Genomic DNA, 27949 nt, shown 5'->3' with positions numbered 1-27949 from the left:
ATGGACTGACAAATGAATAACAACCGGATGGCGATCTTGAATCGGAAATGATAATATTCTCCAAACTGCTTCGTTGCTACTAATGTATCTTCCCATTTGGTAATTAGTAATTTCATCATTTCGATTTACAACTCCAAATACTGCCACGTCACTTCCTTTATTGATATATTTGCATATGTGCGTTAAATGCTTTCGATAATAATTTGGAATACGGAACTATCCAACGGTTATCGATCTCCACATCTTGATCATTTATTTTCACAGTGACTGTTTTTCCATTATCTTCTGGTGATCTTCTACGGTACAATGGATATCCATCATTTCCAGTCATTGTTTCAGCAATTAATTGCCTTGGGTAGTTTTTTGAACATTTACCATCAACCATACATGGAGAATTTTGATTTAACGTACCAAACGGTCCATGAATCATGTTTTTGGTTACAGTAGTATGTAATTTTGGATCTTTATTTATATCTAGAATTTCAGCACATATAATATGATAAATTTTATCTGTGGTTACTTTTTGTTTTAACCAAATCAAAATATGCGCATGAGGCAAGTCTGTTTTTTGCCATTCCACAGAATACATGAAACATTGTACATATCCGTAAACTTTATGTTTTACAATGAAGTCCATTAGAGACTGTAGCTTTCGTCTAAACACTCTTGCAGTAATGTCATGCCTATCAGTAGCTGATTGCCCAGTATATAAATGATTCTTATCATCCCATTTCGGATTGCATGTGAAAGTTATGAATAAGTCGGGTCGACCATAACATCTGACATAACACATTGCATCTTGGGCGTATTCATGCATATGCCTTGGACTGCCTGTATACGATGAAGGTAATATTACCATTTGACCAATGTTATTAACGTTGGTATTGTTGTTAATTGCATCTCGTAAATGTATGTATTCGTCACAGCGTAATTTTCTTTAGTTGAATCTAATGTAATTCAATCGTTCTGTTTCTATTTTCGCATACATGTCAACAATATACTGATGAAATAATTTACGACATTTTAAAATGTGATTCTCTTGATTTTCTCTTATCATGATTCTGTATGCATAATAATTCATTGCGCTTACAGTTTTATTTGTTTCTTGACCATTTGCTGGATTTATTTGTTTATATCAATCGAATAACCATCTTCACCACGACAGAACATAAGAGGATATTGTAATGCATCATATTTTCGATGCGTTTCATTAACACGTTGCAGTGTATCATTTCTTCTTTGCAAAACCATATCTCTTGGTTGAAATTCATCTCCAGATATAACAATTGCAACCTCGTTGCTTGAAGTTGGTTGATTGTATCTTCCGCGATGTTCGCTGGCAGGCGTTTTATTTGCATCAATTTTAATTTTATGATTATTAGATGACAATCTTTCGATTGTTGTTTTAAAACTTTGCACCAAAACATTGTGTGTGTGTAATAAATCTTGTAACTCTCTCATAATGACTCTGTTTATATTTCTGGAAAATGCACACCGTGCTTCAAGTTCATCATCGTTGTCATTAATGAAATAAATTTGCAAAAATTTTGACTCTTGATCGGGTAGTGGTAGTAATGAACCTATTAAGTGATATGCTTGCCCTTGAATCTGAAAAAACCCATAATTTGTGTTCATAAAATCTAATGATACATTAGATATGTCAGCGAATGTTGTTGAACGTTGAAGTTTATGTATTACCTTGAACGTTGCCATGAAGTTATCGGTTATATTGTAATATTTCCAGCACCAAAAGATGTCATTTGAAAACATGAATTATATGTGGAAATTTTTTGAAGAAAATGTTTGGAATCGGGTGATGTTCCCGATAATAATGTAGCTAATGGTTCGGGCGGATATTGTATGTCTGGTAAACGAACTTTTTCTGCAGCGCTTCACATGCCTGGTGTTTCAGTTTTGAATTTCAATGCTTGACAAAATCCGCAAATTTTATCCATACTTCCAATGACAACGTATTTGTGAGATGAATAATCAAGTTGTGGATTATATTGAAATGCTGCACCATTCAAATTTACAAAACTGATATTTATTGGTCGATTCTGAGAACGTGACCTAGTACGATCTCTTTGTTAACTTAATCTATCAGCATGATTTTCCTCACTTCATTTTGTCTGTGATTTTGCACATTTCTATTGTGACGTGTATTACGTCCGATGTTAGCATGTCTTCTGCCTCTTGGCATTTCTTTTACCGAATCAAAGTGGTCTTCTTTATGTCACTCTTAGCTCTTGATTGCTACTTTTCTTGTTTTTAAACTGGAATTCAAATTAACATACTGTTAGCGCCATCTTTTAAAAATATAATTGAACTGTGAGCACGCGTTGAAATGAAAATTACACAGAACAGAAATGGGAAATGATCAGCAAAAATAATATATATTTTTGAAATTTTTCTTGAAAATATCTACGGAAAGTGTGAAAACAATCTCTTTTCTTAAATATCTTAAGTAAAAACTTCTAAAATATTAATTATTTTTGCCGATTTCGGTTGTGTGTATTTTTCACACGATTTATTCACTGTTTCACTTGTTATCAATCATTTGCAAAATTAATATATATTTTGTAAATTTTTCGTGAAAATATCGTTGGAAAATGTGAAAACAATCTCTTCTCTTAATTATTTCTGACGCACTTTTTTATCTCTTTGGTTGATGCCTGGAAACTGCTTCACTTGAACACTTTACCAAATAAAACACTTTCTTGTTAGTTTTAACACTTAGTTTCACTATGAACTATTACTGATAACCTTTGGTAATCTTCTAAGAAAACGGCCTTGCTTAAGTACTTTTTTAGCGACGACCTGTTCAGGTTCGTTGGGCTAATGGTTTTGCTTCGGTTATCCCGAAGTGTGGGTGTAAAGAAGAAGTATTTAAGCAATGTGTTAAGTTAGTCACAGCAGCATTGTGTTACGGTTAATTATTGCAGGCGGTCAGCTACAGCTGTGCCTGCTAATTTGTATGTTTCTATTCTATGCGAATGCAGGCGTGCAGCCACTGCTGTATGAATATATGTATATGTATGTATGTTTGCATTCTATTGAAATGTATGTAATGGAATGAAAATTTAGGCATAAATACTGTTGCGTTAGTTTGTACATATGTGAGTAAAATGTACACTCCATGCGACCGTTTACAATAACAACCCCACGCGTAAAAAGAACGCTGCCTCGTGTAAACTGTGTGTTGACGAAGAAGTAAAGAAGATTTTAACAAAACATAGTTACAAACCTTCTCCACATGTGTCTCTTCAATGTGGCTAAGTTTGGTTAAAATCGGTTGAGCCATTCTCCGTAAAGCTCATCACAACGCAAAAACGGCTGAATTTTTATATAGGTATGTATATAGATTAGGTTTTGGTTTTTTAATTTGCATCGTCTGTTTCTATCTTATACCCCATTAACTTGTTGCTTGTATAATGTTTTTTTTATTGTTTTTTTTTTTTTGTTTTCATTATATACCTAAAATAATCTACGTGTTTACTAATGATGAATGTGCAACCTTTCTTAGTAATTACTTAGTTAGTTAGTTAGTCAAAGATGCTGAGAGCTCAACTTTTGACATTGTATCTTAAATTTTTGTTTAAATTTATTAATCTTGTTTATTTAGATTAAGGCAATTTATGTACGAAATTTTTTCAAATAAACAGAATAAAAAAACCGATTCGAGGAAGACCGTTCAAAAGACCTCAAATTCCGGAGCATATTGAAAAAGCGCTGTTCTCATTATTACACATAGAAAAAAGACTTGCATGGGCCACAACAAATTCAGACCAGAATTGGGCAAACGTAATATTCACGGATGAAGCTTCTTTTTAGGCGAGTAGTTCATACGTCACTGCTGCTGATAATCGGTGTATTGCGGATACTCGACAGCTTCAACAAACTGTTAAAATAGATGTAGTGCAGTTTAATGTTAAAATCGTGCATTGCAGTTTATTAGAATCGAATTGGTCAAATAGTTTTCAAAATATGGCGGTCACGCTCCTATAAGATAGACTGTATATATGTATTTATGTCTAATGGCAGTTGTTGTCAGTGTTTTTCTGTAGCTAAAAAGTAGTTTTAGGTAGGGCGTTCTTTATTACTAGTATGCAAAATAACGTGCCGAATACAAAAAAAGGCAATTCACAGCATTACTAATACGTATACTTATAAATATAATATATTTCTAATCTATATTTCATTGTGAAATTATGAATTTTATATTTCAGATCTATTGGGCGAATTACATCTGCGAAAGGTAACAGCAAATACGGTCTTACAATTCAGCTATTAAAATGTTGGTTTTTTTTCACTCGAACTTTTTGCTTTTTTCCATTAGAACTAATTACTTAAGTTTAAGACGCCAGCAGTCAATTAAATTTTCTCAATTCTGACAAGCTGCAAAACATGTTTGCGATGTTCCGATAAAAATGCAGTAAAACAATTAACAGTATTGCAACTATTTAATAATAAAACACATTGAAATGGGTTTAGGGTATGATATTTAAATGGGCAGCAAGATAAAAAAGTTAGATACGGTGGTAAAGTTATATAAACACCCGCGTGTACAGTAATTGTCACAAAACGAAAGGTCAAATACAACATAATAGAATATTTTCGCATATCTCTGGAAGCGATAAATGATTCGAGCTATCCCGCCGACGACGAATATCGACCAAATGCCTTTCGCTTCCGTCTATTAAGATAGAGAGAAATCTCCGGAACGTTTTAATACTACACATTAAATAGTTTTTGAAATGAAACTGAATTCTCTATTGTACAAAAAAAGGCTTTAATCTGAAAAATAATGAAATTGAAGCAAAATGTGAATCAGGTTGACGATATCGCACAAACAATTAATGATATTTCCTTTTCATGAAGCAAAACAATTGTCAACATGATTCGTGATTCATTCTCTGTTTTAAATGTGTTACCCCACCCTCAACATAAACCCAAGACGACCGTGGTTTACCATTTTGATACAGAGGCACTTCTACCTTAAAGTAGTTAATAACTCTTACCCTACGTCCTCAATAAATATACTCCACCGTAATCAAAAAGTTCTGGAAATAAATATAGTAAAAAATTCAAAATACAAAGTTATTTTTCTTAAGTGGTATTATCGCCATCAAAGTACTGTCCATCAACTGCAACGCACATATTCGAGAATTTGATTCCTCTCTCGAAAAATTTCGGGAACTCTATTTTCGATATACCCATCAGATCTGTCTTTGATTTTTACATTACTTCCATTCGGCGGTTGACACCCTTAATGGTTTTTGATTCGATCAATCAGAAAAAAATCGTGCTAAACGACCTGATATAATTCGTCGACTACTGAAGCGTATTCGTTTCGTTCTTGGTGAAAATTTCACGGATAATGATGGCACTGTGCGACAGTGTGTTATCATATTGCAAAATCCACGTATGCGTCTCACAACGCCAAAATAAAAGTCCTTATTAACTGTCTAACCTTCTAGCAAAAATTCGTGATGAACAATAACGTTGCAATCCATAAAGTCGTAGATATCATTTTCTTTTTTGACTAAAAGCGACGTAGTTATTTTTGTCTTTGGAGCTGTCTGGATTGCGTGTCACACTCAGAAGCCAGCGTCTCGTCCCCAGTAATAAAGCGTTTGATGAATTTGGGTCGAATTCAGGGAACGTACACGAGAAAATGCGGTTGAACTCATAAACGGCAACCTAACAAAAAAGCCAAATGAATTTGCAGTTATTGCGGGAACTTTTTTATCAAGTAGGTTTACCAATCAGGATTTTGCCATATGTACTTAAAAAATGTGTCAATGTTATTTGATTAAAAAATGTATTCCTCTTTAATTGATCATATTTGCTTATTCATCGGATATCATTTTCATTGTTGTTTTTATATTTTTTCAAAATAATTTCTATAAATATACCTATATAAAATTTGTGCACATTTAATTATCAAAAATTAAACATGTTTACATTTTCTCATTGAAAGTGTCACTTACACTATATTACAATACTTTCTTTTATAACGATAATGTGGGGAGTTAGCAATTATAAGCTGTAAAAACACAAATAAATGCTAAAAACACAAAATATGTTGAGCAGCAAACTACATATAATAGAGTTTTGTGTACATAGATATCAAAGTAGGGATTCTTCTGCGAATTTCGATTTATATGTATCGGCATATTTTTTCACTTGCAAAAGACTCGGCTGCTGCAGCATTAAATTTAAACTGCTAGAAATATTAAAATCGATAGAATATTTTCAGTACTGAATCAAAGGTTTCTTTAAATCAGTAAACATAATAAACGAATCTGTATAAACGCGATTGAATGTAGAGAGTCGCGTACGTCGTTCAGCGGCTCTCGATGAATAGCATAAGTGCAAGGATACAAATGTCTCGAGGAGCGAGTTGGCGTAGTCGACAATGTAAAGTAGATATTTCACATCTCTGGAGTAAAACCAAAGGCAGGGAAGATGATTAGGATGTTCTGTGCAGCATGCTAATATTGTTAAAGTGAGTCGAGTCGTGTTTAGCATAGCAGAAGTGAGGTTTTAATTAGCCAAGAGGCTAATGAAGTTCTACTTAGAATACTATATGTAAGTATAAGAAGGGAAGTTAGTCTTATGTCTATGTTCCTATCTTTCATGGTCTATCGTCATGGTCTTCGCTGAGGTGATTCTCTTTTCTGGTAATTAATACAATTCTGTATGTTTCCGTTAGGGTGGAATGTAGTCTTTCTACAGGAGCGTTGCTCGTGCTCTGTTGAAATGAGGTAATATGCAAGTGAATTTGGAATTGCCTACAAAATTCTTTGAAAATATTGGCTGTGAACTCCGAGCCTTGGTCAGCAACTATTTTTCTTGGAATACGGTAAAGGTTAATGAATTGTTTTAGAGATTTTAGTATACATACAGAATGTCTTGATGGGAGTGTGTATGCTGCTGCAAAGTTTGAGAATTTGTCAATAACTATTAGCATTTGTTTGTGGTTTATGCTGTAGATGTCTATATGTAAGATATCTAAAGGTTTTAAGGGGGTTTCCGGTTTTTCAAACAAGGGTTTTGTGGGATTTCTGTCATATTTAAGGGTTTGGCATTTGTCGCAGTTGTTAACAATCTGTGTTATTTTGCTTTTCATACAAGGGAAATAAAATTGTCTTTTAAGATGGAGAAGCATTTCGTTAATTCCGCGGTGGTTATTATTTTCATGGTAATTCTTCATTAGTTCCTCTTGTTTGTCAGTGTCTGTTATGTCGTAAAGTATTTCTTTACATTGTATTAAACGATACATTTTATTATATTATTTGAAAAATATTTTGAGTAAACGGACTGAATAATGCGAAAAGTGTCATCGTCAGCAAATATAGCGGACAACTTATTTCGATTGAGACATTTTTTTAAAATATCTATTATTATTTCTTCTGTGTATAAAGGTTTCCTGAATATCCTACGATGCATGTTTTTGAATGGCATAATAACTGACATATCTGGAGTTTCTGATGATTTTTCGAATATGAGCTGTAGGTTAAAGTCGTTTAGGGGTTTCTCAGGGATATATATGCCGTCATTTAAATTTTCTTCTGCTGAATGCACTGTGGTGCCAGACGTACCTTTATTTGAAGCAGCATCATTTACGTTTATTTCTGACAATTTAGGTATATCTATTTTTATTCGACATAGGGCATCAGCATTTGTATTTAATTTTCCTTTCTTGTATACTATCTCATAGTCGAATTCTTCCAGTTTGAGGCGCCACCTGACTTGAATTAGGCTCTTTTAAACTCATTATCCACGTGAGTGGTCTATGATCAGTCACAATAAAGAACTTACGTCCAAACAGGTAAGGGCGGAAATATTTTGTCGCCCATACTATCGCCAATACTTCTTTTTCTATTGTTGAATAATTGCATTCGGATACTGAGAGGGTTCGACTAGCGTAGCATATAGGTTTATGCGCCCTTGGGATAGTATAGCTCCTAACGCAAAGTTGCTTGCGTCCGTGGTTAGTGTAAAGGGTTTTGCAAAATCAGGATATTGTAGAATGGGGTCGTTAGTTAAGATAGACTTACATGTTTCAAAAGCGTTCATGTATTTCTCATTAAAGTCTATGTTTTTACCCTTCTTGAGGCATTCCGTTATGGGTTTGGTTAATTTGGAAAAATTACGAATGAATTTTCGGTAATACCCGACGAGGCCAATGAAGCTTTTAATTTGCTTCTGAGTTCGGGGGATTGGAAAATTTTTTATAACATCAATTTTGGTCGGATTCGGTCGTATTCCCTCTGTTGATATAATATGCCCGAGAAACTTTGTTTATTTTTCTAGAAATTCGGATTTATCTGTTTGAATTTTTAGGTGGGATGATCGAAGCTTTTCAAAAACTAACTGGATGTTTTGTATGTGTTCTTGTAGGGATGTGGAATATATTATAATATCGTCTAGATAGACTAGGCATATTTTACCTACTAGTTCACCTAAAACGTTATCCATGACTCTTTGGAAGGATATGGTTTTCTCATTAAGTTTCCTGTAATCTATTACCAGCCGCCATTTTTGTTTACCGGTGGCATCGAGTTTTTTTGGAACTATCCATACAGGGCAACTCCAGGGAGAATAACTTGGGCGTATTATTCCCTGTTCTAACATATCTGCTATTTGTTTTTTTACTTCAGATTTGTATACTTGAGGGTATCTATAGAGTTTTGTATGCATAGGGATATCGTATGATGTTATTATTTTATGCTTGACTTGATTGGTGAAAGTCAATTTTGTATTTTCCTTAAAAAAGATATCTTTATAATTTTGGCAGAGTTTTAATAGGTGTAATTTTTCTTCACTGTTTAAATGCTCTGTTCTAAGTGTTTCTAGAATATCGTATTCACAGTTTTCTGTTTGAATTGATTCGAAGTTAAAGGCTTCTATGAACTCATGACAGTTGTATTTAGTAACTTTCAATGGTTGCTCTATGTATAATATCTGTTGTTCGTCCGAAATGTTAATAATTTCAAGTAGACTGTGCCAGTCTTTTGCTTGGTATATACCTTTAGGTATATAAAGTGAAGCAGTGATAAAAGTTTTTTCTATGTAGATATCTCCGTCCCTAACGTCTACTGGAATTTTTTTTATAAGTTTGGAATTATCAGGAATAATATGCTTCCCTGATGAGAAAAGGAATTATTGAGTTCTTTGTTACAATTTTATTTTTTTCCAAATCTATTTTGGATTCTAATTGTGAAAGGATGTCAATGCCTATCAGTCCATCGAAATAACTATGAAAATTAAATAAAAGAAATCTTAGTTCACCTGGTTCGTTAAACTCAACGAAGTTTGGAAGTCTAACCTCTTTATTTAGTTCATATTTGTTGAGGATCGCTGTTATAGTAATTGGTTTACATGTTATTTGATTTGAAGGATTTATAAATCTTGGGTTTATAAATGATGAGGAGGCTCCCGTGTCAATTAGGAATTTAAGAGGTCGTCCAAATGGGGAAGAGATATTAATGTAGCCTAACTCGTTACCATGCTTATTTATATCTAGGTATCCTGTCTGTTGCTTGAGGCTAAGTCGCGAAAATTTGTGTTGCCCTCAATGTTCGAATGATCTTTTGTTTCTTGGTACTGATCTAAGTTTTGTTGGTAACCTGCGATTGGTGGTAATGAATCTAGATAGTTGCTGTTTTGAAGGTTATAAAGCTCCCTACTCTTATATTGATTTCCGGATGCAGGAGTACGCATCGTGTGGTCGGTTTTAAAGGATCTTTGAGTTGTTGTTGGTGCTTGAGTTTTCACATAGCTGGAGCTTACACCCATAGGCTCTGGCTTACTGTATCCTTGAAACGTGTTACCTCTAAATGGGTTCTGGTTATAGTTTTGGTTCGGGAAGTTGGAGTTTATCCTACGTTGAGAGGTTTGAGCGTTATAATTCACTATTTCTTTTGACTGTTGGGGACGTGTATATTGATTGTTGTATGTAAACTGGTTTTGCTGCGGAAAAGGTGTAAATCTATTATTATACCTGTTTCCACCATAAAACGAAGTGTATGGCCTTGGCTGTCATTTATTTTGGGTTGTAATGGGATCTGTTTTCATATAAAAAATGTTTTGTTCTTTAATGCATAATGAAAATGCTTCTGCTAGTGAGTCTGGCTTGGATGCCCTTATGGTCGAGCCTAGTGATTCCCTTAATCCAATCAGAAAGCTATTTAGACACATTTCAGAATAAAGTTCTTTCTTAGATCTTACTACCCTTTCGTCTCTTTCGTGTATTTGGATATTGTTAAGTAGAGCTGCCTGGATTTCTATTATTTCGCTGTAAAATTTTCTACATTATTGAATTTTTGGCGAATATTATGGAGGTCTCTAATTAGAGAAGTTTCGGTCCTTTTATCTGAGTAGTGCAGGATAAGGTTTTGTTTAATGTCATCCCAAATAAGAGGTGTTCCGTACATATTTAACACCTCATTAGCTTGTCCGATGATTTTGTTGCGGATGGCTCGCAATAGTATCTGACCCTGTGGTGTTGCAACACAGGCTGTTATGTGAAGCAAAATTTCTTCCACGTTGTTAATAAATTCATTTAAGAGTCTTGCGTTGCCTTCGTATGTTGGCAAGTCCTTTATAGCGTCTGGAATACGGAGAGATTCAAGAGAGAATCTAAGGGGAAAATTTGGGATAGGGTTCCCTACAGTGTTTGGCTGTTCGCTTGGAGGAGTAGCCATATTATTTGCTTCTAATCGAAAAGATGTATCTGTCAAAGGAGATTCTTCGGATATTGAACTTAAACTCCTACTTTTAAAAAGTATTCCTAGTGTATTTGGGTATGGTCTAAATGAAATAGATTTACCTGTTTTCCGCTTGTTCATTTACTAGCAGTATAGTTATTTTTGCTCTATGGGAAATCAATCAATACGTGAATAATATTTAATTTTTTTTTTTGTTTATTTATAACAATAAAATATAGTTCTTAAAAATATATGTATATATATTTTTTTTTGTTTTTGTATGTAGGAATATATATGTATGTAAATATTTTCTTTTTTTATTATTGTATTTTTTGTTTCTTAATTCCTATTTTTTCTTTAATGCGTTCAAAAATTCTTTTTATTTAACATGTATGTATATATACCTTCCTCGTTTTGTTTTTTTGTTTTGTATTTGAAATAGATACAATATTTCCTTTTCTTTTTTTTTTTTTTGTGTTTTTTCAAAATTTTGATTTTATTAAAAATTTCCACTGTTTCACTTTTCCCTTATTACTTTATTATTGTATTTATTTATTTACTTACTAAGGCTACGGAATCGCAGATTTGAGTTTCTGTTATACTGGAGGGTCCTTCGATAGGAATCTCAGTTTATTGTATTTATTTAAGGCTGTACAAGCCTGTTTGTAATAATTTTTTTTTTTTTTTGTTTTTATTATATACATTTATTTATACGCATCACAATTTTTACTCACCAAATTAAGACCACGATTTTGCACATGTTGCTCCTGGTGGTAAGGAATTGAAATTCTCCGGTATTCGATATTTCTTCAAAACGCTTTTCTGTGATGTGCCCTCACAGTCCTTCAGGGGTACTTTAAATTTTCCTTCGATATTCCCTCGAAGTTACAATATTTTCGTACTGCTTCTGTGATGTTCCCTCACAGTCTTTCAGGAATTGTTTTTACTGTAAATCGAAGTCGTCCACCAGGCTTAAGCCGACTACGCCAGTTATGTTCCTATCTTTTAAAGGATAGAAAAAAAACAATACACTACTTTCTTTCACCACTGAATTACAACTGATTCTTTTATTAAAAGTGTTTAAAAACGAAACTTTTAATTTAATTACAAAATTGCTTATTCTGCATTTAATACTAACTAAATCAATTTCTCAATAATGTTAATATTGCTTAATTAGCATTTTACAAGTTTTTGTTATTTCGGCAATCGGTAATATGAAGCTTATAAATTTATTGTAAAATTGCTTATTCTGTATATTAATAATTCTTATGAACTCAATTTAATTACAATTTGCTTATTCTATATTTTAATAGTAACTCTAATGAACTCAAATTACAAATTGCTTATTCTATATTTTAACAATAATTCTTATGATTTTAATTTAGTTCATTGACTTAGTTATTAATAACTCAACGGCGAACTGAACCAGCTGAACTTCAGGGATGGTTGCCTCGAGAAGGACGTGGATCAGCCATTTCTATAGTGTGATGGATTCGGTCGAAACTGTGACGATATATGTCTATGATATACCAAATTTATTATTTTTGGCATTCGTTTAGCCAAAGTGCATTGTAATATTACTAAGCCCCAATTGAATTCAGCTACTTGAATTAATGCAATTTCCAATGCCTAATATAGAAAAAAGCGTAGTAAATAAATAATCCTACATAATGAAAGTTCTTATTTTTACATATTAAATACATAGCACTGTCCTGGGATTCTCTCATAGTGGTTTCGTGTAAATGAATTTAAATTAAAATAACATAAATGTATTTTAAGTTATTATTTTACAAACCCTTACAATTTCCAATAAATCTTTATATCATACATTTGTTAAAAAAATTGCATTTTAATATGTTTTTATATACGTTAGTCTGTCAAGAACGTGGTTCTGCTTCCCACTAAAATTGCAAACATCTGTGAAGAGTTTTTGGAATGAACGACTGAAGTCATGGAACTCTGCACACGAGAAGTCATGACTAAATCACCAGTAGCCAGATTTTTATAAATAGCTGCATACTTGTAGTTTTAAATTTGGTGGTAAAGATGGTTTTTGGTGGTAGATACATTGTACATACAAATTTGTAATTTATGAAGACGTGTGCCAGTTATTTACCTTACAAATGCTAAAATATATTTATATTTGTAATTAATTTTCCCAATAGGTTGCAACAAGCTCAGTTAAGTATTTTACTGGCATATATGTACATAATTGTGTGCGTATTATAATTATAATTTAATATTTATTAATTATATAATGTATTGTACTCACCACTTGAAAACAATAAACTAAAATTTTCTAAATATATATTGTCCCTTTTTGTGTAATATAAAATATTTAAGAAATTATTTTCAATCAATTGTGTTTTTGATTCAGCTAAAGGATCTTCATACAGATGTTAGCAAGCAGAGGTTTCTTCACCACCTAAAGTAAATGCCACATTTTCCAATTCAGGCAATAAATGCATTTTTTTGCAATTAACATCGGTATCCAAAGTGTGTATTTTCTATGGAAAATATATAAAGCATACAAAAACTTACAATTAGCCAAAAAAGTTAATATATAAAATTTTAGGGGGAGTTGTGCCATGGTACAGAAGCGTAAACGAATAATAATTTAAAGGTGAAAATTAAGGTTTTCTCAAAGTTATTCTTCGATTTTGTTTCCGAATATATGTAGATAGGGCTTTAGGGTTGCTTCATAACTTTAACGAGTACTTGTTTATTCGTTTCTTGTTAGTTGATCCCGCTGTTTCTTGTTTGTTGATCTCGCCGTTTCTAGTTGAGGGAAGGCACTTTAACATTAAACCCAACCTTTGTTGACCTATTAAAATGTGGCTTTCAGCAATTACTTGCATATATGTACTAACATAAAAGAAAATGAAAATCCGTGATTGGTAGCCTTGGAAGGTAGCCACTAACGATGCAATTTCATTGTGCCCTCGAAAAATTTACGAAGAAATTACCAAAAGTACTCGATTTCAAGGTAAAAATAGAGTTTTTATATACTTCCCTATAAAGAGGCATCTTGTCAAATATGCGCTACATTGTTACGAATTTTGTTACGTTAAAATCCAAATAAATAATTCCTCTGAGTTCGATAACTAGATTGTCAAATAAAAGTCACAAATTATTGGCAACACAACTTGCTTTACTTTATTTCCAACACTTAACTTCTTTACTTTACATGTACACGATCACTTTAAGACTGAATACCCTATGCGCATGCACCTCTGCTTATGTTCATGTGCCTAATAACTATCGTAATTTCTAGATCTAGAAGCTCATATCTTCTGGCGAGTTCCGTCCGCCATCTGCTGCCGTCATCAAGCAGAATTCATGTTTTTGTTTAGGTATATATGTATATAGTTGGCGCTACACCCTTTTTTGCGAGCTTGGCCGAGCCCGTCTTCTATTTTTGATGTGCGTCTTGACAGTTTTCCACAAAAGGAGGAAGCAAAAGTTTTATGCCACCTCCGACCATCAGGTGGTACAAATACACTCGTATGTTTGCCATTGCCAGCCGAGGAGCGGCCGCTATTAGAAACAACTTTTTCTGTCATTAAACGGGTTGTGCCCGGGGTCTCGAAGCCACGCAATTCCGGATGCGAATTTCACAATGAGAATAAAATTTTGGAATTTCATAGAGAACAGTCCCCACTCCTTTATGAGAGATTAGTCAAATTCAAACTGGAATTATCCCGGCTTCATGGACGCCAGTGCGGAGCCGTTGCGATTGATTTTACTGCAAATTATGCGGCTCGTCTGTGGATTAGCTATTGAAATTTATTGCAGTGTGCTTCAGATTTAACAGTTAGTGGTTGTGTTGCCATTAATATCTAGTTGTAAGTAGCACTTATGTATGTAGAATGTTCATGTTTTTTTCTTTGTGAGCTTACGTTAACATTGTTCATATCACAATTTCACAACGCACGCGCGTTCATTGACCGTTCGAGTATCCTTTATTTATGGTGTTAAGGGTTTAACACTAGAAAGACCGAAATTTTGAGTTACCTGAAAAGGCCAATGTTGTATTTACGTTTCATGCTTTTATACTTTTGATTTAGTCATTATTAACTTAAAGTAACATATAAAAGTAATGAATGAAGCATAATTTTCGGAGCACCGAGGACATTTGGATATGTTCTATCAAAAATTTGATTGCGGTCATTTAACAGCTTTGATCTATCTTGTGTTACCATACTTCTTCCTGTGTACCGGAAGAAAATTGCGAAAGGTGTTAACTGTAAGTGTACCTATGAAATCTATTACATTCCGTGATTGAAATCGTTACACGTTCCATAGTTTCGTACTCAATTTCGTGGTTTTAATTTTTATTTTCGCTACTGCTCTCAAATTGAGCAGATCTTTAGTAAGTATTGCAGATAGCGCAAAACGTTGTAGCAACTGCTTTGCTCTGCTCCAAGTAGTGTTAAGTTTCTGCTAGTAGCACACAGCAATAGTCACAAAATGTTATAAGATGTTATTTATTTAAAAAAATGGATTTTTTCAATTTATTGTGATCAGGATAAGGTTTCGAATAAAATTTTATCAACACATGGTTTATTGACATTTGATAATTGAAACCAACGGAAATAGGGGTGTCTGTAGATTTTGTCCATCAGCCCCGAAGCCTTCCAGCAGGGGTGAAGCGGGCGCAGCATCTGTGATCCCCTTGTGTAATGCCCTTTCGCCTATGTACACATCAATGGGAATGAGATTGGTGTTGCTTTAGTAAGCTCTGAGGAGCCGCGGAGGTTACGATTGTAGTGCTCGCCTGATGGCAAGAGCGACATGTGGGTTCAACCGTGTGGTCACTGTGAGCCTTAAGACTTGAGAAAAAATATGATGAAGCCCTACCCGTATAATTCCAATAGCCGAGATAAGCAAGTTTTTGAGAATATTGTAGAGCACTCATCCGGTATTCCGCCAAACTGATCTGGTATCTTCCTCACTCCACTGGATTTAAAAGTCGAAACGGTACAAAGGATTACTTTTAACACGCGTTCCCCTTATGGTTTTTGATTCGATATTGTTAACAGTTTCCCGTTCGGAACAGTATGTATATAGCTTATCCGTAGTGTTGTGTGCTTGACCGAACTCTGTCTTCTATCAGTTATGCAACCCAGTTTGCATTTATTGAACAGACAATGGATAAGGGAGGAGTTGAACATTTTAAAACGGAATTGAAAACAGAGTACCGAAAATCTTGGCTTATCAAGAACGTTTTGGTTCCAAGAAGATAACAACCCGAAATACACAGCCGCGACCATTAAGCTTTAGCTCTCGTACAACACTCCAAAACAGATCAAAACACTCCCACAGTCGCCGAATCTCAATCCTATGGAGCATTTCTGGGATCCAAAACATGTAATAACAAATAAAGTAGCTTTGTGAAGTGTTATGCGGGCAGAAGGGGCAAATATTCCAACCTAATAAAAAGAGCAGTTAGTCAACTTAATGAAAAATATACTGAGTGAGGTCCTAAAACATTGTGGCTATCCAACAAAATATTACTTTTTGTTGTTGTACATTATTTGCTGCAATTACTTACCGTTATGTAAACAATGAAGTGAGGAATCTTGTTATTTTCTTTTGCTTTTGTAGCTTAGGAATGTAGTAAAAGAATAAATAAATAAAATAGGTTTTCAAATATAGATTTATATTGTGTTTTTAATCAATTTAAAAATATTTGTAAGGTATATGCAGACTTTACGGGCTATGTCTATACAGTCTGTCGCACGGAACTGTCACCTGCAAAATTCAAACTTAGAGTTCTGTTATAAAAAATTTAATTCCTGCTAAATCTATATATATAAAAATTAATGCCATTTTTCGTTGAGACTTTATAACTCAAGAACGGGCTCACCTATCCAAACCAAATTTTTAGGCTTTGTTTGGACTATTGAGTAGATGGTTTGTGTTTTGAAATTTTAATAATCGGATCCCAGCGTCTCGAGAAATAGGCCAAAACATGAACCCGGGTAACCCTAGGATGTGTTTGTACAATATGGGTAGCAAATGGGAGCTGCTGATGATTCTATAGTATAGAGTATTTTTGATGCCGCTCCGTGACTAGGGTCTCGAGATATCGGCCAAAATGTGGACCCCGATAACTTAAGGATGCATTCGTACAATATGGGTAGCAAATGGGAGCTGTTGATGATTGCTATAGTATAGAGTATTTTTAATGCCCCTCCGTAGCTAGGGTCGCGAGATATAGACCAAAACGTGGACCTGGATAACCCTAGGATGTGTTTGAACCACATGAGTATCCATTGTAAGTTGTTGATAAATGCTAATGAAAAGAGGACTTTTATTTTCGCTGGGTAACTAAGGACTCCAGATATAGACCAATTGGGAACTCGCCTTCAGGTTAAGAGATTGCATTCTTATGTACTACACCCAGTTAAAATGGTATATTCAATCACATAACAATATATTCTTTTTACCTGAAGGCGAGTTCCCAATTGCAAAATCAGAAACAGAGAATCGGCCGTTGGAATGTATCAAACAACTTTTTTATTGTACTTACCTTTCTACTTCCACTCATTTCGGTGTAAGAATAAGCACAAAGTATTTTTATTTGAGAATGGCACATTTTGTTCGTGCTTACATTTTGTGTGAAGAGATATGTGAACGTAGACAAAAATGTTAATCAGCATGTTAAAAACAAATCAAAACAAACGTCATTACTTATTTCCTTCATTTCAATTTATCATCAAGCTGGTTCGTTATTGCCATACCCCGACGCTGATTATCAATTTTTGCAAATATATTTTATTGGTGATGAAAATCGTGAATTGGATCAACGTTGTGCAATTGCTTTGAATACAAGGCGAGAAATTATTTGTGAGCTACAAAGGTTTTTCCATCAACATAACGCATTAGTTCAATTGTTCAAAATTGCTCTCGATCGTATGCCATCTAATAATCACAAAATCGTAATAAGGGCTGATAGAACACCTTTTGGAGAGCATGAAAGGCGATTCAATGCACCGACAATTGATTAGGTTGCAATTGTAATTCGTGGTGATCAGTTTCAATCGCCTGATATTATACTTCATCGTAGAAATGAGCAATTGCAACGTGTTTCGGAACTTCATCGTAGTTACGACGCATTACAATACCCAATATTGCACTGGAAAGGTGACGATGGCTACCATATCAATATACCAATGATTGATCCACGAACAGGTAAATAATATTTTCAGTGAGTTGACATTTCATCATTTGTAGAAATTTCTTAAGTCACATGTTCCACTTATTTTCATGTTTACATGTACAGAAAAAGTTAGTGCCATGCATTTTTATTCTTATCGATTGATGGTTCGTCCACAAGAACAAAATTATATCTTGAGATGTCGTAAACTATATCAACAGTACATCGTTGATATGTATGCCAAAATAGAAACAGAACGTCTTAGATTTATTCGTTTCAACCAAGCAAAATTAAGATCTGAACAATATATTCATTTGCAAGATGCGATAGCGAATGATGCTAATATTGATGACATCGGACGTTTAACTATATTGCCATCTTCGTATATTGGTAGCCCACGGAATTGAACGAATATGCACAAGACGCAATGTGTTATGTACGCAAATACGGTCGACCGGATCTGTTCATTACATTTACATGTAATCCCCAGTGGGATGACATCAAAAACAATTTATTTGCAGGACAGTCGACAACCGATCGTCATGACATTACTGCGCGTGTTTTTCGGCAAAAATGTAAAGCACTTATGGATTTAATTGTGAAATTATATGTATTTGGGGAGGTACGTTGCCATATGTACTCCATAGAATGGCAGAAAAGGGGATTGCCGCACGCACATATGCTAATTTGGCTGGTACATAAAATAACTCCGGATCAAATCGATAGCCTTATATCAGCTGAAATTCCTAACCACACTGCTGATCCTGAGTTACCCAAGGCAATTTACTTCAGACACAATAACGGGCAATGACGGAAATCCGTTGTATCGACGTAGATCACCTAATGATAATGGCGAAATGGCAATCATTAGAATGCATAACCAGGAAGTTGAAGTTGATAATCGTTGGGTGGTTCCGTATTGTCCATTATTATCGAAAATATTCAAAGCTCATATAAATGTGGAATATTGTAATTCTGTCAAATCCATTAAATATATTTGCAAGTATGTAAATAAAGGGAGCGATATGGCTATTTTGGTGTTGCTGGTGATAATAGAAATGATGAAATTACTCAGTATCAAATGGGTCGCTATATTAGTAGCAATGAAGCTGTCTGGAGGATTATGTCGTTTCGAATGCACGAAAGACATCCTGCGGTTGTTCACTTGGCTGTGCATCTTGAGAATGGCCAACGTGTTTATTTTAATGTAGCAAATTTGTTGGAAAGAGCAGCGCAACCCCCAGCAACTACGTTAACAGGTTTTTTCAAATTACGCGAAACTGATACATTTGCGATAACTTTGTTATATTCTGAAGTGCCTCAGTAGTACACATGGAATGTGTCTTCGAAAAAATTTCAAAGACGTAAACAAGGAACAGCAGTTCATGGACATCCTGGAATTTTCCAAACAGATGCAATTGGCAGAATATATACAGTGCATCCAAACAATGTTGAGTGTTTTTATTTGAGATTGTTATTAGTTAACGTGAATGGCTCAAAATCATGTCAAGAATTGAGAACAGTCAACGGTCAAACATACCGTGAAGCATGCCAACTTTTGCATTTGTTGGAGGATGATGCACATTGGGACTCAACACTTCATGATGCATCTATTTCGGCTCATCCTCAATAAATACGAATGCTGTTTGCCGTTATATTATCAACATGTATGCCATCAAATCCACTTGAATTATGAAACAATTATAAACATAATATTGCAGAAGATATTTTAATTCGTATGCGTCATCATCCAAGAAATCCTGATTTGTTGATAACTTTGGAAATGTACAACGAAGCTTTGATAATAATTGAAGATATGTGTCAACGGATTGCAAATAAAACATTAGTACAATTGGGTATGACCGCACCAAATCGTGACATGCATAATCTGTTTGATCGTGAATTGCAACGTGAGCAGGAATTCAATTCTAATGATTTGCGTTTATTTGTACAATCGAATATAACCAAAATGAATATTCAGCAAAAACATGTATATGACACAATCATGCAAGCTATTTCCAATAATGCAGGTGGGTTATATTTCTTGGATGCACCTGGTGGCACAGGCAAAACGTTCGTTATATCACTGATTTTAGCCACTTTTCGATCGGAACAGAAAATTGCATTGGCACTTGCATCTTCGGGAATTGCTGCTACATTATTAGAAGGTGGTCGGACAGCGCACTCTGCATTAAAATTGACATTGAATGTACAGGTGATTGAAACTCCAACTTGCAATATTTCAAGAAATTCTGCTATGGCAAAAGTTCTGCGATTAACGTCAATTATTTTATGGGATGAGTATACAAAGGCGAATAAAAAATTACTAGAAGCATTTAATCGAACAATGCAAGATTTACGTGGTAACCAACAGCTTTTTGGTGGTGCTTTGATATTACTGTCAGGGGATTTTCGACAAACATTGCCTGTCATTCCTCGGTCAACTCCTGCTGATGAAATAAATGCCTGTTTGAAGTCATCAGCTCTTTGGAGATGTGTACAAAAATTGCCACTGAACATTAATATGCGTATTCACCTACAAAATGATCCAGCTGCCCATGAGTTTTCAAAACAATTGTTACAAATTGGTGATGGCAAAATACAAATCGACAGAACCAACGGATTGATTACTGTACCGAACAATTTTTGTACAATTACGAAATCGATAGATGAATTGATTGAATGTGTTTTCCAAATATTCTTCAGAATTACAGAAATCATGATTGGTTGAGAGAACGCGCCATTTTAGCACCGAAGAACATTAATATCAATGCCATTAATTTTCAAATTCAAGCAAAACTACCAGGTGTAGTCACGACATATAAATCAATTGACAGTGCTATGAATCAAGATGAGGCAATGAATTATCCAACTGAATTTTTAAATTCATTAGAACCGGCTGGTATGCCACCGCATTGCTTGAATCTGAAAGTGGGTCTTTTGATTATATTATTGCGAAATATTAATCCACCAAAACTGTGTAATGGCACCAGATTGGCAGTGAAAAATGTATTGTCAAATTTGATTGAAGCTACGATCTTAACTGGTAAATCAAAAGAAGAAGTTTGTTTAATACCGCGTATCCCTATGATTCCAACTGATATGTCATTTGAATTCAAACGATTACAATATCCTGTGCGTTTATCATTTGCGATGTCCATCAACAAAGCTCAAGGGCAAACACTTAACGTTTGTGGTGTGAATTTGGAGGAATCATGTTTTTCACATGGCCAACTTTATGTTGCCTGTTCCAGAGTCGGTACCCCCAGGCGTTTATTTATTCATGCTCAAAATGGAAAAACCAAAAATATTGTTTATTCAAATGTTTTGGATTAAGTTTTAAAATAGCTAGCAAATAATTAAATATATTTTTTTTTTTTAAATGAGTTTGATTTAATATTTCACTTTATACGTAGCGAAGCACGTACCGGGCCGCTAGTAGGCGTATAATTTTCCTATATTTATGACACATTTAAAAAGCATACGTTGTTTTTACAAATGAGCTCCTCGTATTTATTTATTTATGTATTTATGCATCTGCACCAAAAATATTTGAGCTCGTTACAATTGAATGGGTGCAACAGTACACCGAATTTAAAAACACTGACGATTTCCCCGGATCAAGGCAAAAACGACCTCTCCGAAGCAAGTTCAGAAGATCATTGATTTAATTTTGAGACAACCCAACTTATCTTTGCGTCACGCTGAGCAGTTTTAAAGCAGTAATAGACGTCTACCGTTTGCGACAGTATATTATATTCGTGTTCATTTAAGACGCCACAGAATCAATTAAAAAAGTTATTTCACAAACATTTAAAGAACTGTTTATAAGGAAAAAAACACTAATTGGTCAAAAGTTACGAATAATCATGCTCAAAACTCAAGTAACTTAATGGTCACTGACCACATGTTTTCTGTAAAAGTGCAAAATAGAAATAAAAGAAAAAGCAACAATATGGAAGGACCATCCGCTGTCAAGCAAATCAACAATAATAACGAATGTGTAATAAATTTCAAAGAATATGGACACAAAAGCAAAGCAAAATAAGTGGCGAGCAAATAAGCTCCAACAACAAATCCGCACTGATCGAAAAATGACAAGTGCACAGAAACAAACAAGTCATTGAACAACACCAGAAGTGACAACAAGTCTAAAAACAAAGTGCCCCAAAGTCCTTGAAAAATAAAACATATTTATTAAAAGGGCTAAATGAAAATATAAATCCGAAGCTTACTTTAAAAGAGTTAGAAGAACACCAAACTGACAATTAAAAATTCATAAGGCACAGTTTTCTCCGAAAAAATCCAGGCATAACGCAACCGCATTGCCAATCTTTATGGCACACATAACACCTGAAAGTAGCATAAATGCACTCAAAACAAAAAAAAAACCATTCAATATAGATGCATAAATTGGGAACGCCTGAAAAAGAAGGTATTGCACAATGTGGCAATTGTCAAGGTTTTTTTATAGCGCAGCCAATCGCCACCTACCGCCCAAATGCGTTTACCTCACAACAGCAAAGATTGCAAAATGGAAAAATCTAGCGATAACGATGAAACCAAAGTATGTTGTGTTTATGTAAAAATACGGGCATCCTGATTCATACAAGGGATGTGAAAAATATACTAAGCTTAAATTGAAGCTTATTGAAAAGAAAAAGAACATTGCAAAAAACTTATTAAACAACAAAACTTTATTAACCCAATTATAAAATTTACCGATCTCTTTGCTAAATCGACATCCACTCAAAATGTTAGTAATAATGAAAAACTAACTAATAACTTATTATTAGAGCTTAAAAAGCATAGATATTCTTTTTTTTTACTTCAACATGGTTAATACAACTAATACCACTGAAAAAACACTTAATAATATATCCATTAATGTTAATTCCTTAATCACAAAACCTAGAGGTATGATCTTGATAAGTTCTTCACACTAAACCTATCGACATATTATATTTATATGTACACCTAATTCTACCGATGGCGGTCAAATGACTGCCTTGAAATATAATCTTTTCCAGTTGAATGTAATTATTTCAGAATTTAGCATAAACAATAAACACAAAATAATTATAATATAACTAGCGGCCCGGTACGTGCTTCGCTACGTATAAAGTGAAATATTAAATCAAACTCATTTAAAAAAAAAAATATATTTAATTATTTGCTAGCTATTTTAAAACTTAATCCAAAACATTTGAATAAACAATATTTTTGGTTTTTCCATTTTGAGCATGAATAAATAAACGCCTGGGGGTACCGACTCTGGAACAGGCAACATAAAGTTGGCCATGTGAAAAACATGATTCCTCCAAATTCACACCACAAACGTTAAGTGTTTGCCCTTGAGCTTTGTTGATGGACATCGCAAATGATAAACGCACAAGATATTGTAATCGTTTGAATTCAAATGACATATCAGTTGGAATCATAGGGATACGCGGTATTAAACAAACTTCTTCTTTTGATTTACCAGTTAAGATCGTAGCTTCAATCAAATTTGACAATACATTTTTCACTGCCAATCTGGTGCCATTACACAGTTTTGGTGGATTAATATTTCGCAATAATATAATCAAAAGACCCACTTTCAGATTCAAGCAATGCGGTGGCATACCAGCCGGTTCTAATGAATTTAAAAATTCAGTTGGATAATTCATTGCCTCATCTTGATTCATAGCACTGTCAATTGATTTATATGTCGTGACTACACCTGGTAGTTTTGCTTGAATTTGAAAATTAATGGCATTGATATTAATGTTCTTCGGTGCTAAAATGGCGCGTTCTCTCAACCAATCATGATTTCTGTAATTCTGAAGAATATTTGGAAAACACATTCAATCAATTCATCTATCGATTTCGTAATTGTACAAAAATTGTTCGGTACAGTAATCAATCCGTTGGTTCTGTCGATTTGTATTTTGCCATCACCAATTTGTAACAATTGTTTTGAAAACTCATGGGCAGCTGGATCATTTTGTAGGTGAATACGCATATTAATGTTCAGTGGCAATTTTTGTACATATCTCCAAAGAGCTGATGACTTCAAACAGGCATTTATTTCATCAGCAGGAGTTGACCGAGGAATGACAGGCAATGTTTGTCGAAAATCCCCTGACAGTAATATCAAAGCACCACCAAAAAGCTGTTGGTTACCACGTAAATCTTGCATTGTTCGATTAAATGCTTCTAGTAATTTTTTATTCGCCTTTGTATACTCATCCCATAAAATAATTGACGTTAATCGCAGAACTTTTGCCATAGCAGAATTTCTTGAAATATTGCAAGTTGGAGTTTCAATCACCTGTACATTCAATGTCAATTTTAATGCAGAGTGCGCTGTCCGACCACCTTCTAATAATGTAGCAGCAATTCCCGAAGATGCAAGTGCCAATGCAATTTTCTGTTCCGATCGAATAGTGGCTAAAATCAGTGATATAACGAACGTTTTGCCTGTGCCACCAGGTGCATCCAAAAAATATAACCCACCTACATTATTGGAAATAGCTTGCATGATTGTGTCATATACATGTTTTTGCTGAATATTCATTTTGGTTATATTCGATTGTACAAATAAACGCAAATCATTAGAATTGAATTCCTGCTCACGTTGCAATTCACGATCAAACAGATCATGCATGTCACGATCTGGTGCGGTCATACCCAATTGTACTAATGTTTTATTTGCAATCCGTAGACACATATCTTCAATTATTATCAAAGCTTCGTTGTACATTTCCAAAGTTATCAACAAATCAGGATTTCTTGGATGATGACGCATACGAATTAAAATATCTTCTGCAATATTATGTTTATATTTGTTTCATAATTCAAGTGGATTTGATGGCATACATGTTGATAATATAACGGCAAACACCATTCGTATTTGTTGAGGATGAGCCGAAATAGATGCATCATGAAGTGTTGAGTCCCAATGTGCATCATCCTCCAACAAATGCAAAAGTTGGCATGCTTCACGGTATGTTTGACCGTTGACTGTTCTCAATTCTTGACATGATTTTGAGCCATTCACGTTAACTAATAACAATCTCAAATAAAAACACTCAACATTGTTTGGATGTACTGTATATATTCTGCCAATTGCATCTGTTTGGAAAATTCCAGGATGTCCATGAACTGCTGTTCCTTGTTTACGTCTTTGAAATTTTTTCGAAGACACATTCCATGTGTACTACTGAGGCACTTCAGAATATAACAAAGTTATCGCAAATGTATCAGTTTCGCGTAATTTGAAAAAACCTGTTAACGTAGTTGCTGGGGGTTGCGCTGCTCTTTCCAACAAATTTGCTACATTAAAATAAACACGTTGGCCATTCTCAAGATGCACAGCCAAGTGAACAACCGCAGGATGTCTTTCGTGCATTCGAAACGACATAATCCTCCAGACAGCTTCATTGCTACTAATATAGCGACCCATTTGATACTGAGTAATTTCATCATTTCTATTATCACCAGCAACACCAAAATAGCCATATCGCTCCCTTTATTTACATACTTGCAAATATATTTAATGGATTTGACAGAATTACAATATTCCACATTTATATGAGCTTTGAATATTTTCGATAATAATGGACAATACGGAACCACCCAACGATTATCAACTTCAACTTCCTGGTTATGCATTCTAATGATTGCCATTTCGCCATTATCATTAGGTGATCTACGTCGATACAACGGATTTCCGTCATTGCCCGTTATTGTGTCTGAAGTAAATTGCCTTGGGTAACTCAGGATCAGCAGTGTGGTTAGGAATTTCAGCTGATATAAGGCTATCGATTTGATCCGGAGTTATTTTATGTACCAGCCAAATTAGCATATGTGCGTGCGGCAATCCCCTTTTCTGCCATTCTATGGAGTACATATGGCAACGTACCTCCCCAAATACATATAATTTCACAATTAAATCCATAAGTGCTTTACATTTTTGCCGAAAAACACGCGCAGTAATGTCATGACGATCGGTTGTCGACTGTCCTGCAAATAAATTGTTTTTGATGTCATCCCACTGGGGATTACATGTAAATGTAATGAACAGATCCGGTCGACCGTATTTGCGGACATAACACATTGCGTCTTGTGCATATTCGTTCAATTCCGTGGGCTACCAATATACGAAGATGGCAATATAGTTAAAAGTCCGATGTCATTAATATTAGCATCATTCGCTATCGCATCTTGCAAATGAATATATTGTTCAGATCTTAATTTTGCTTGGTTGAAACGAATAAATCTAAGACGTTCTGTTTCTATTTTGGCATACATATCAACGATGTACTGTTGATATAGTTTACGACATCTCAAGATATAATTTTGTTCTTGTGGACGAACCATCAATCGATAAGAATAAAAATGCATGGCACTAACTTTTTTCTGTACATGTAAACATGAAAATAAGTGGAACATGTGACTTAAGAAATTTCTACAAATGATGAAATGTCAACACACTGAAAATATTATTTACCTGTTCGTGGATCAATCATTGGTATATTGATATGGTAGCCATCGTCACCTTTCCAGTGCAATATTGGGTATTGTAATGCGTCGTAACTACGATGAAGTTCCGAAACACGTTGCAATTGCTCATTTCTACGATGAAGTATAATATCAGGCGATTGAAACTGATCACCACGAATTACAATTGCAACCTAATCAATTGTCGGTGCATTGAATCGCCTTTCATGCTCTCCAAAAGGTGTTCTATCAGCCCTTATTACGATTTTGTGATTATTAGATGGCATACGATCGAGAGCAATTTTGAACAATTGAACTAATGCGTTATGTTGATGGAAAAACCTTTGTAGCTCACAAATAATTTCTCGCCTTGTATTCAAAGCAATTGCACAACGTTGATCCAATTCACGATTTTCATCACCAATAAAATAAATTTGCAAAAATTGATAATCAGCGTCGGGGTATGGCAATAACGAACCAGCTTGATGATAAATTGAAATGAAGGAAATAAGTAATGACGTTTGTTTTGATTTGTTTTAACATGCTGATTAACATTTTTGTCTACGTTCACATATCTCTTCACACAAAATGTAAGCACGAACAAAATGTGCCATTCTCAAATAAAAATACTTTGTGCTTATTCTTACACCGAAATTAGTGGAAGTAGAAAGGTAAGTACAATAAAAAAGTTGTTTGATACATTCCAACGGCCGATTCTCTGTTTCTGATTTTGCAATTGGGAACTCGCCTTCAGGTAAAAAGAATATATTGTTATGTGATTGAATATACCATTTTAACTGGTTGTAGTACATAAGAATGCAATCTCTTAACCTGAAGGCGAGTTCCCAATTGGTCTATATCTGGAGTCCTTAGTTACCCAGCGAAAAGAAAAGTCCTCTTTTCATTAGCATTTATCAACAACTTACAATGGATACTCATGTGGTTCAAACACATCCTAGGGTTATCCAGGTCCACGTTTTGGTCTATATCTCGCGACCCTAGTTACGGAGGGGCATTAAAAATACTCTATACTATAGCAATCATCAACAGCTCCCATTTGCTACCCATATTGTACGAATGCATCCTTAAGTTATCGGGGTCCACATTTTGGCCGATATCTCGAGACCCTAGTCACGGAGCGGCATCAAAAATACTCTATACTATAGAATCATCAGCAGCTCCCATTTGCTACCCATATTGTACAAACACATCCTAGGGTTACCCGGGTCCACGTTTTGGATTATATCTCGAGACCCTAGTCACGGAACGGTATGAAAAATACTCTATACTATAGAAATCATCAACAGCTTCCATATGCTACCCATATTGTACAAACACATCCTAGGGTTACCCGGGTCCACGTTTTGGATTATATCTCGAGACCCTAGTCACGGAACGGTATGAAAAATACTCTATACTATAGAAATCATCAATAGCTTCCATTTGCTACCCATATTGTACGAACACATCCTTAAGTTATCGGGGTCCACATTTTGGCCGATATCTCGAGACCCTAGTCACGGAGCGGCATCAAAAATACTCTATACTATAGAATCATCAGCAGCTCCCATTTGCTACCCATATTGTA

The 27949-nt window shown here is 34.6% G+C and overlaps 1 protein-coding gene across 1 annotated transcript; it reads right to left on the bottom strand.

Annotated features, from left to right (window-relative positions):
* Window positions 1-23674: 23674 nt before the first annotated feature.
* LOC128870295 (uncharacterized) lies at window positions 23675-24622 on the bottom strand. The gene has a single exon (XM_054112900.1). The coding sequence runs from the start codon at window positions 24620-24622 to the stop codon at window positions 23675-23677; it is 948 nt and encodes a 315-aa protein (XP_053968875.1).
* Window positions 24623-27949: the final 3327 nt, after the last annotated feature.

The sequence above is a fragment of the Anastrepha ludens genome, chromosome X, assembly GCF_028408465.1.
Source record: "Anastrepha ludens isolate Willacy chromosome X, idAnaLude1.1, whole genome shotgun sequence".
NCBI lineage: Eukaryota > Metazoa > Arthropoda > Insecta > Diptera > Tephritidae > Anastrepha > Anastrepha ludens.
Note: the sequence above shows the minus strand (reverse complement) of the source record. Positions and strands in the feature narration are given on the sequence as shown.

Bases quoted from the DNA above. Each gene is read 5' to 3' on its own strand.
- LOC128870295 (XM_054112900.1), bottom strand. From the start codon at position 24,622: ATGTACAACGAAGCTTTGATAATAATTGAAGATATGTGTCTACGGATT.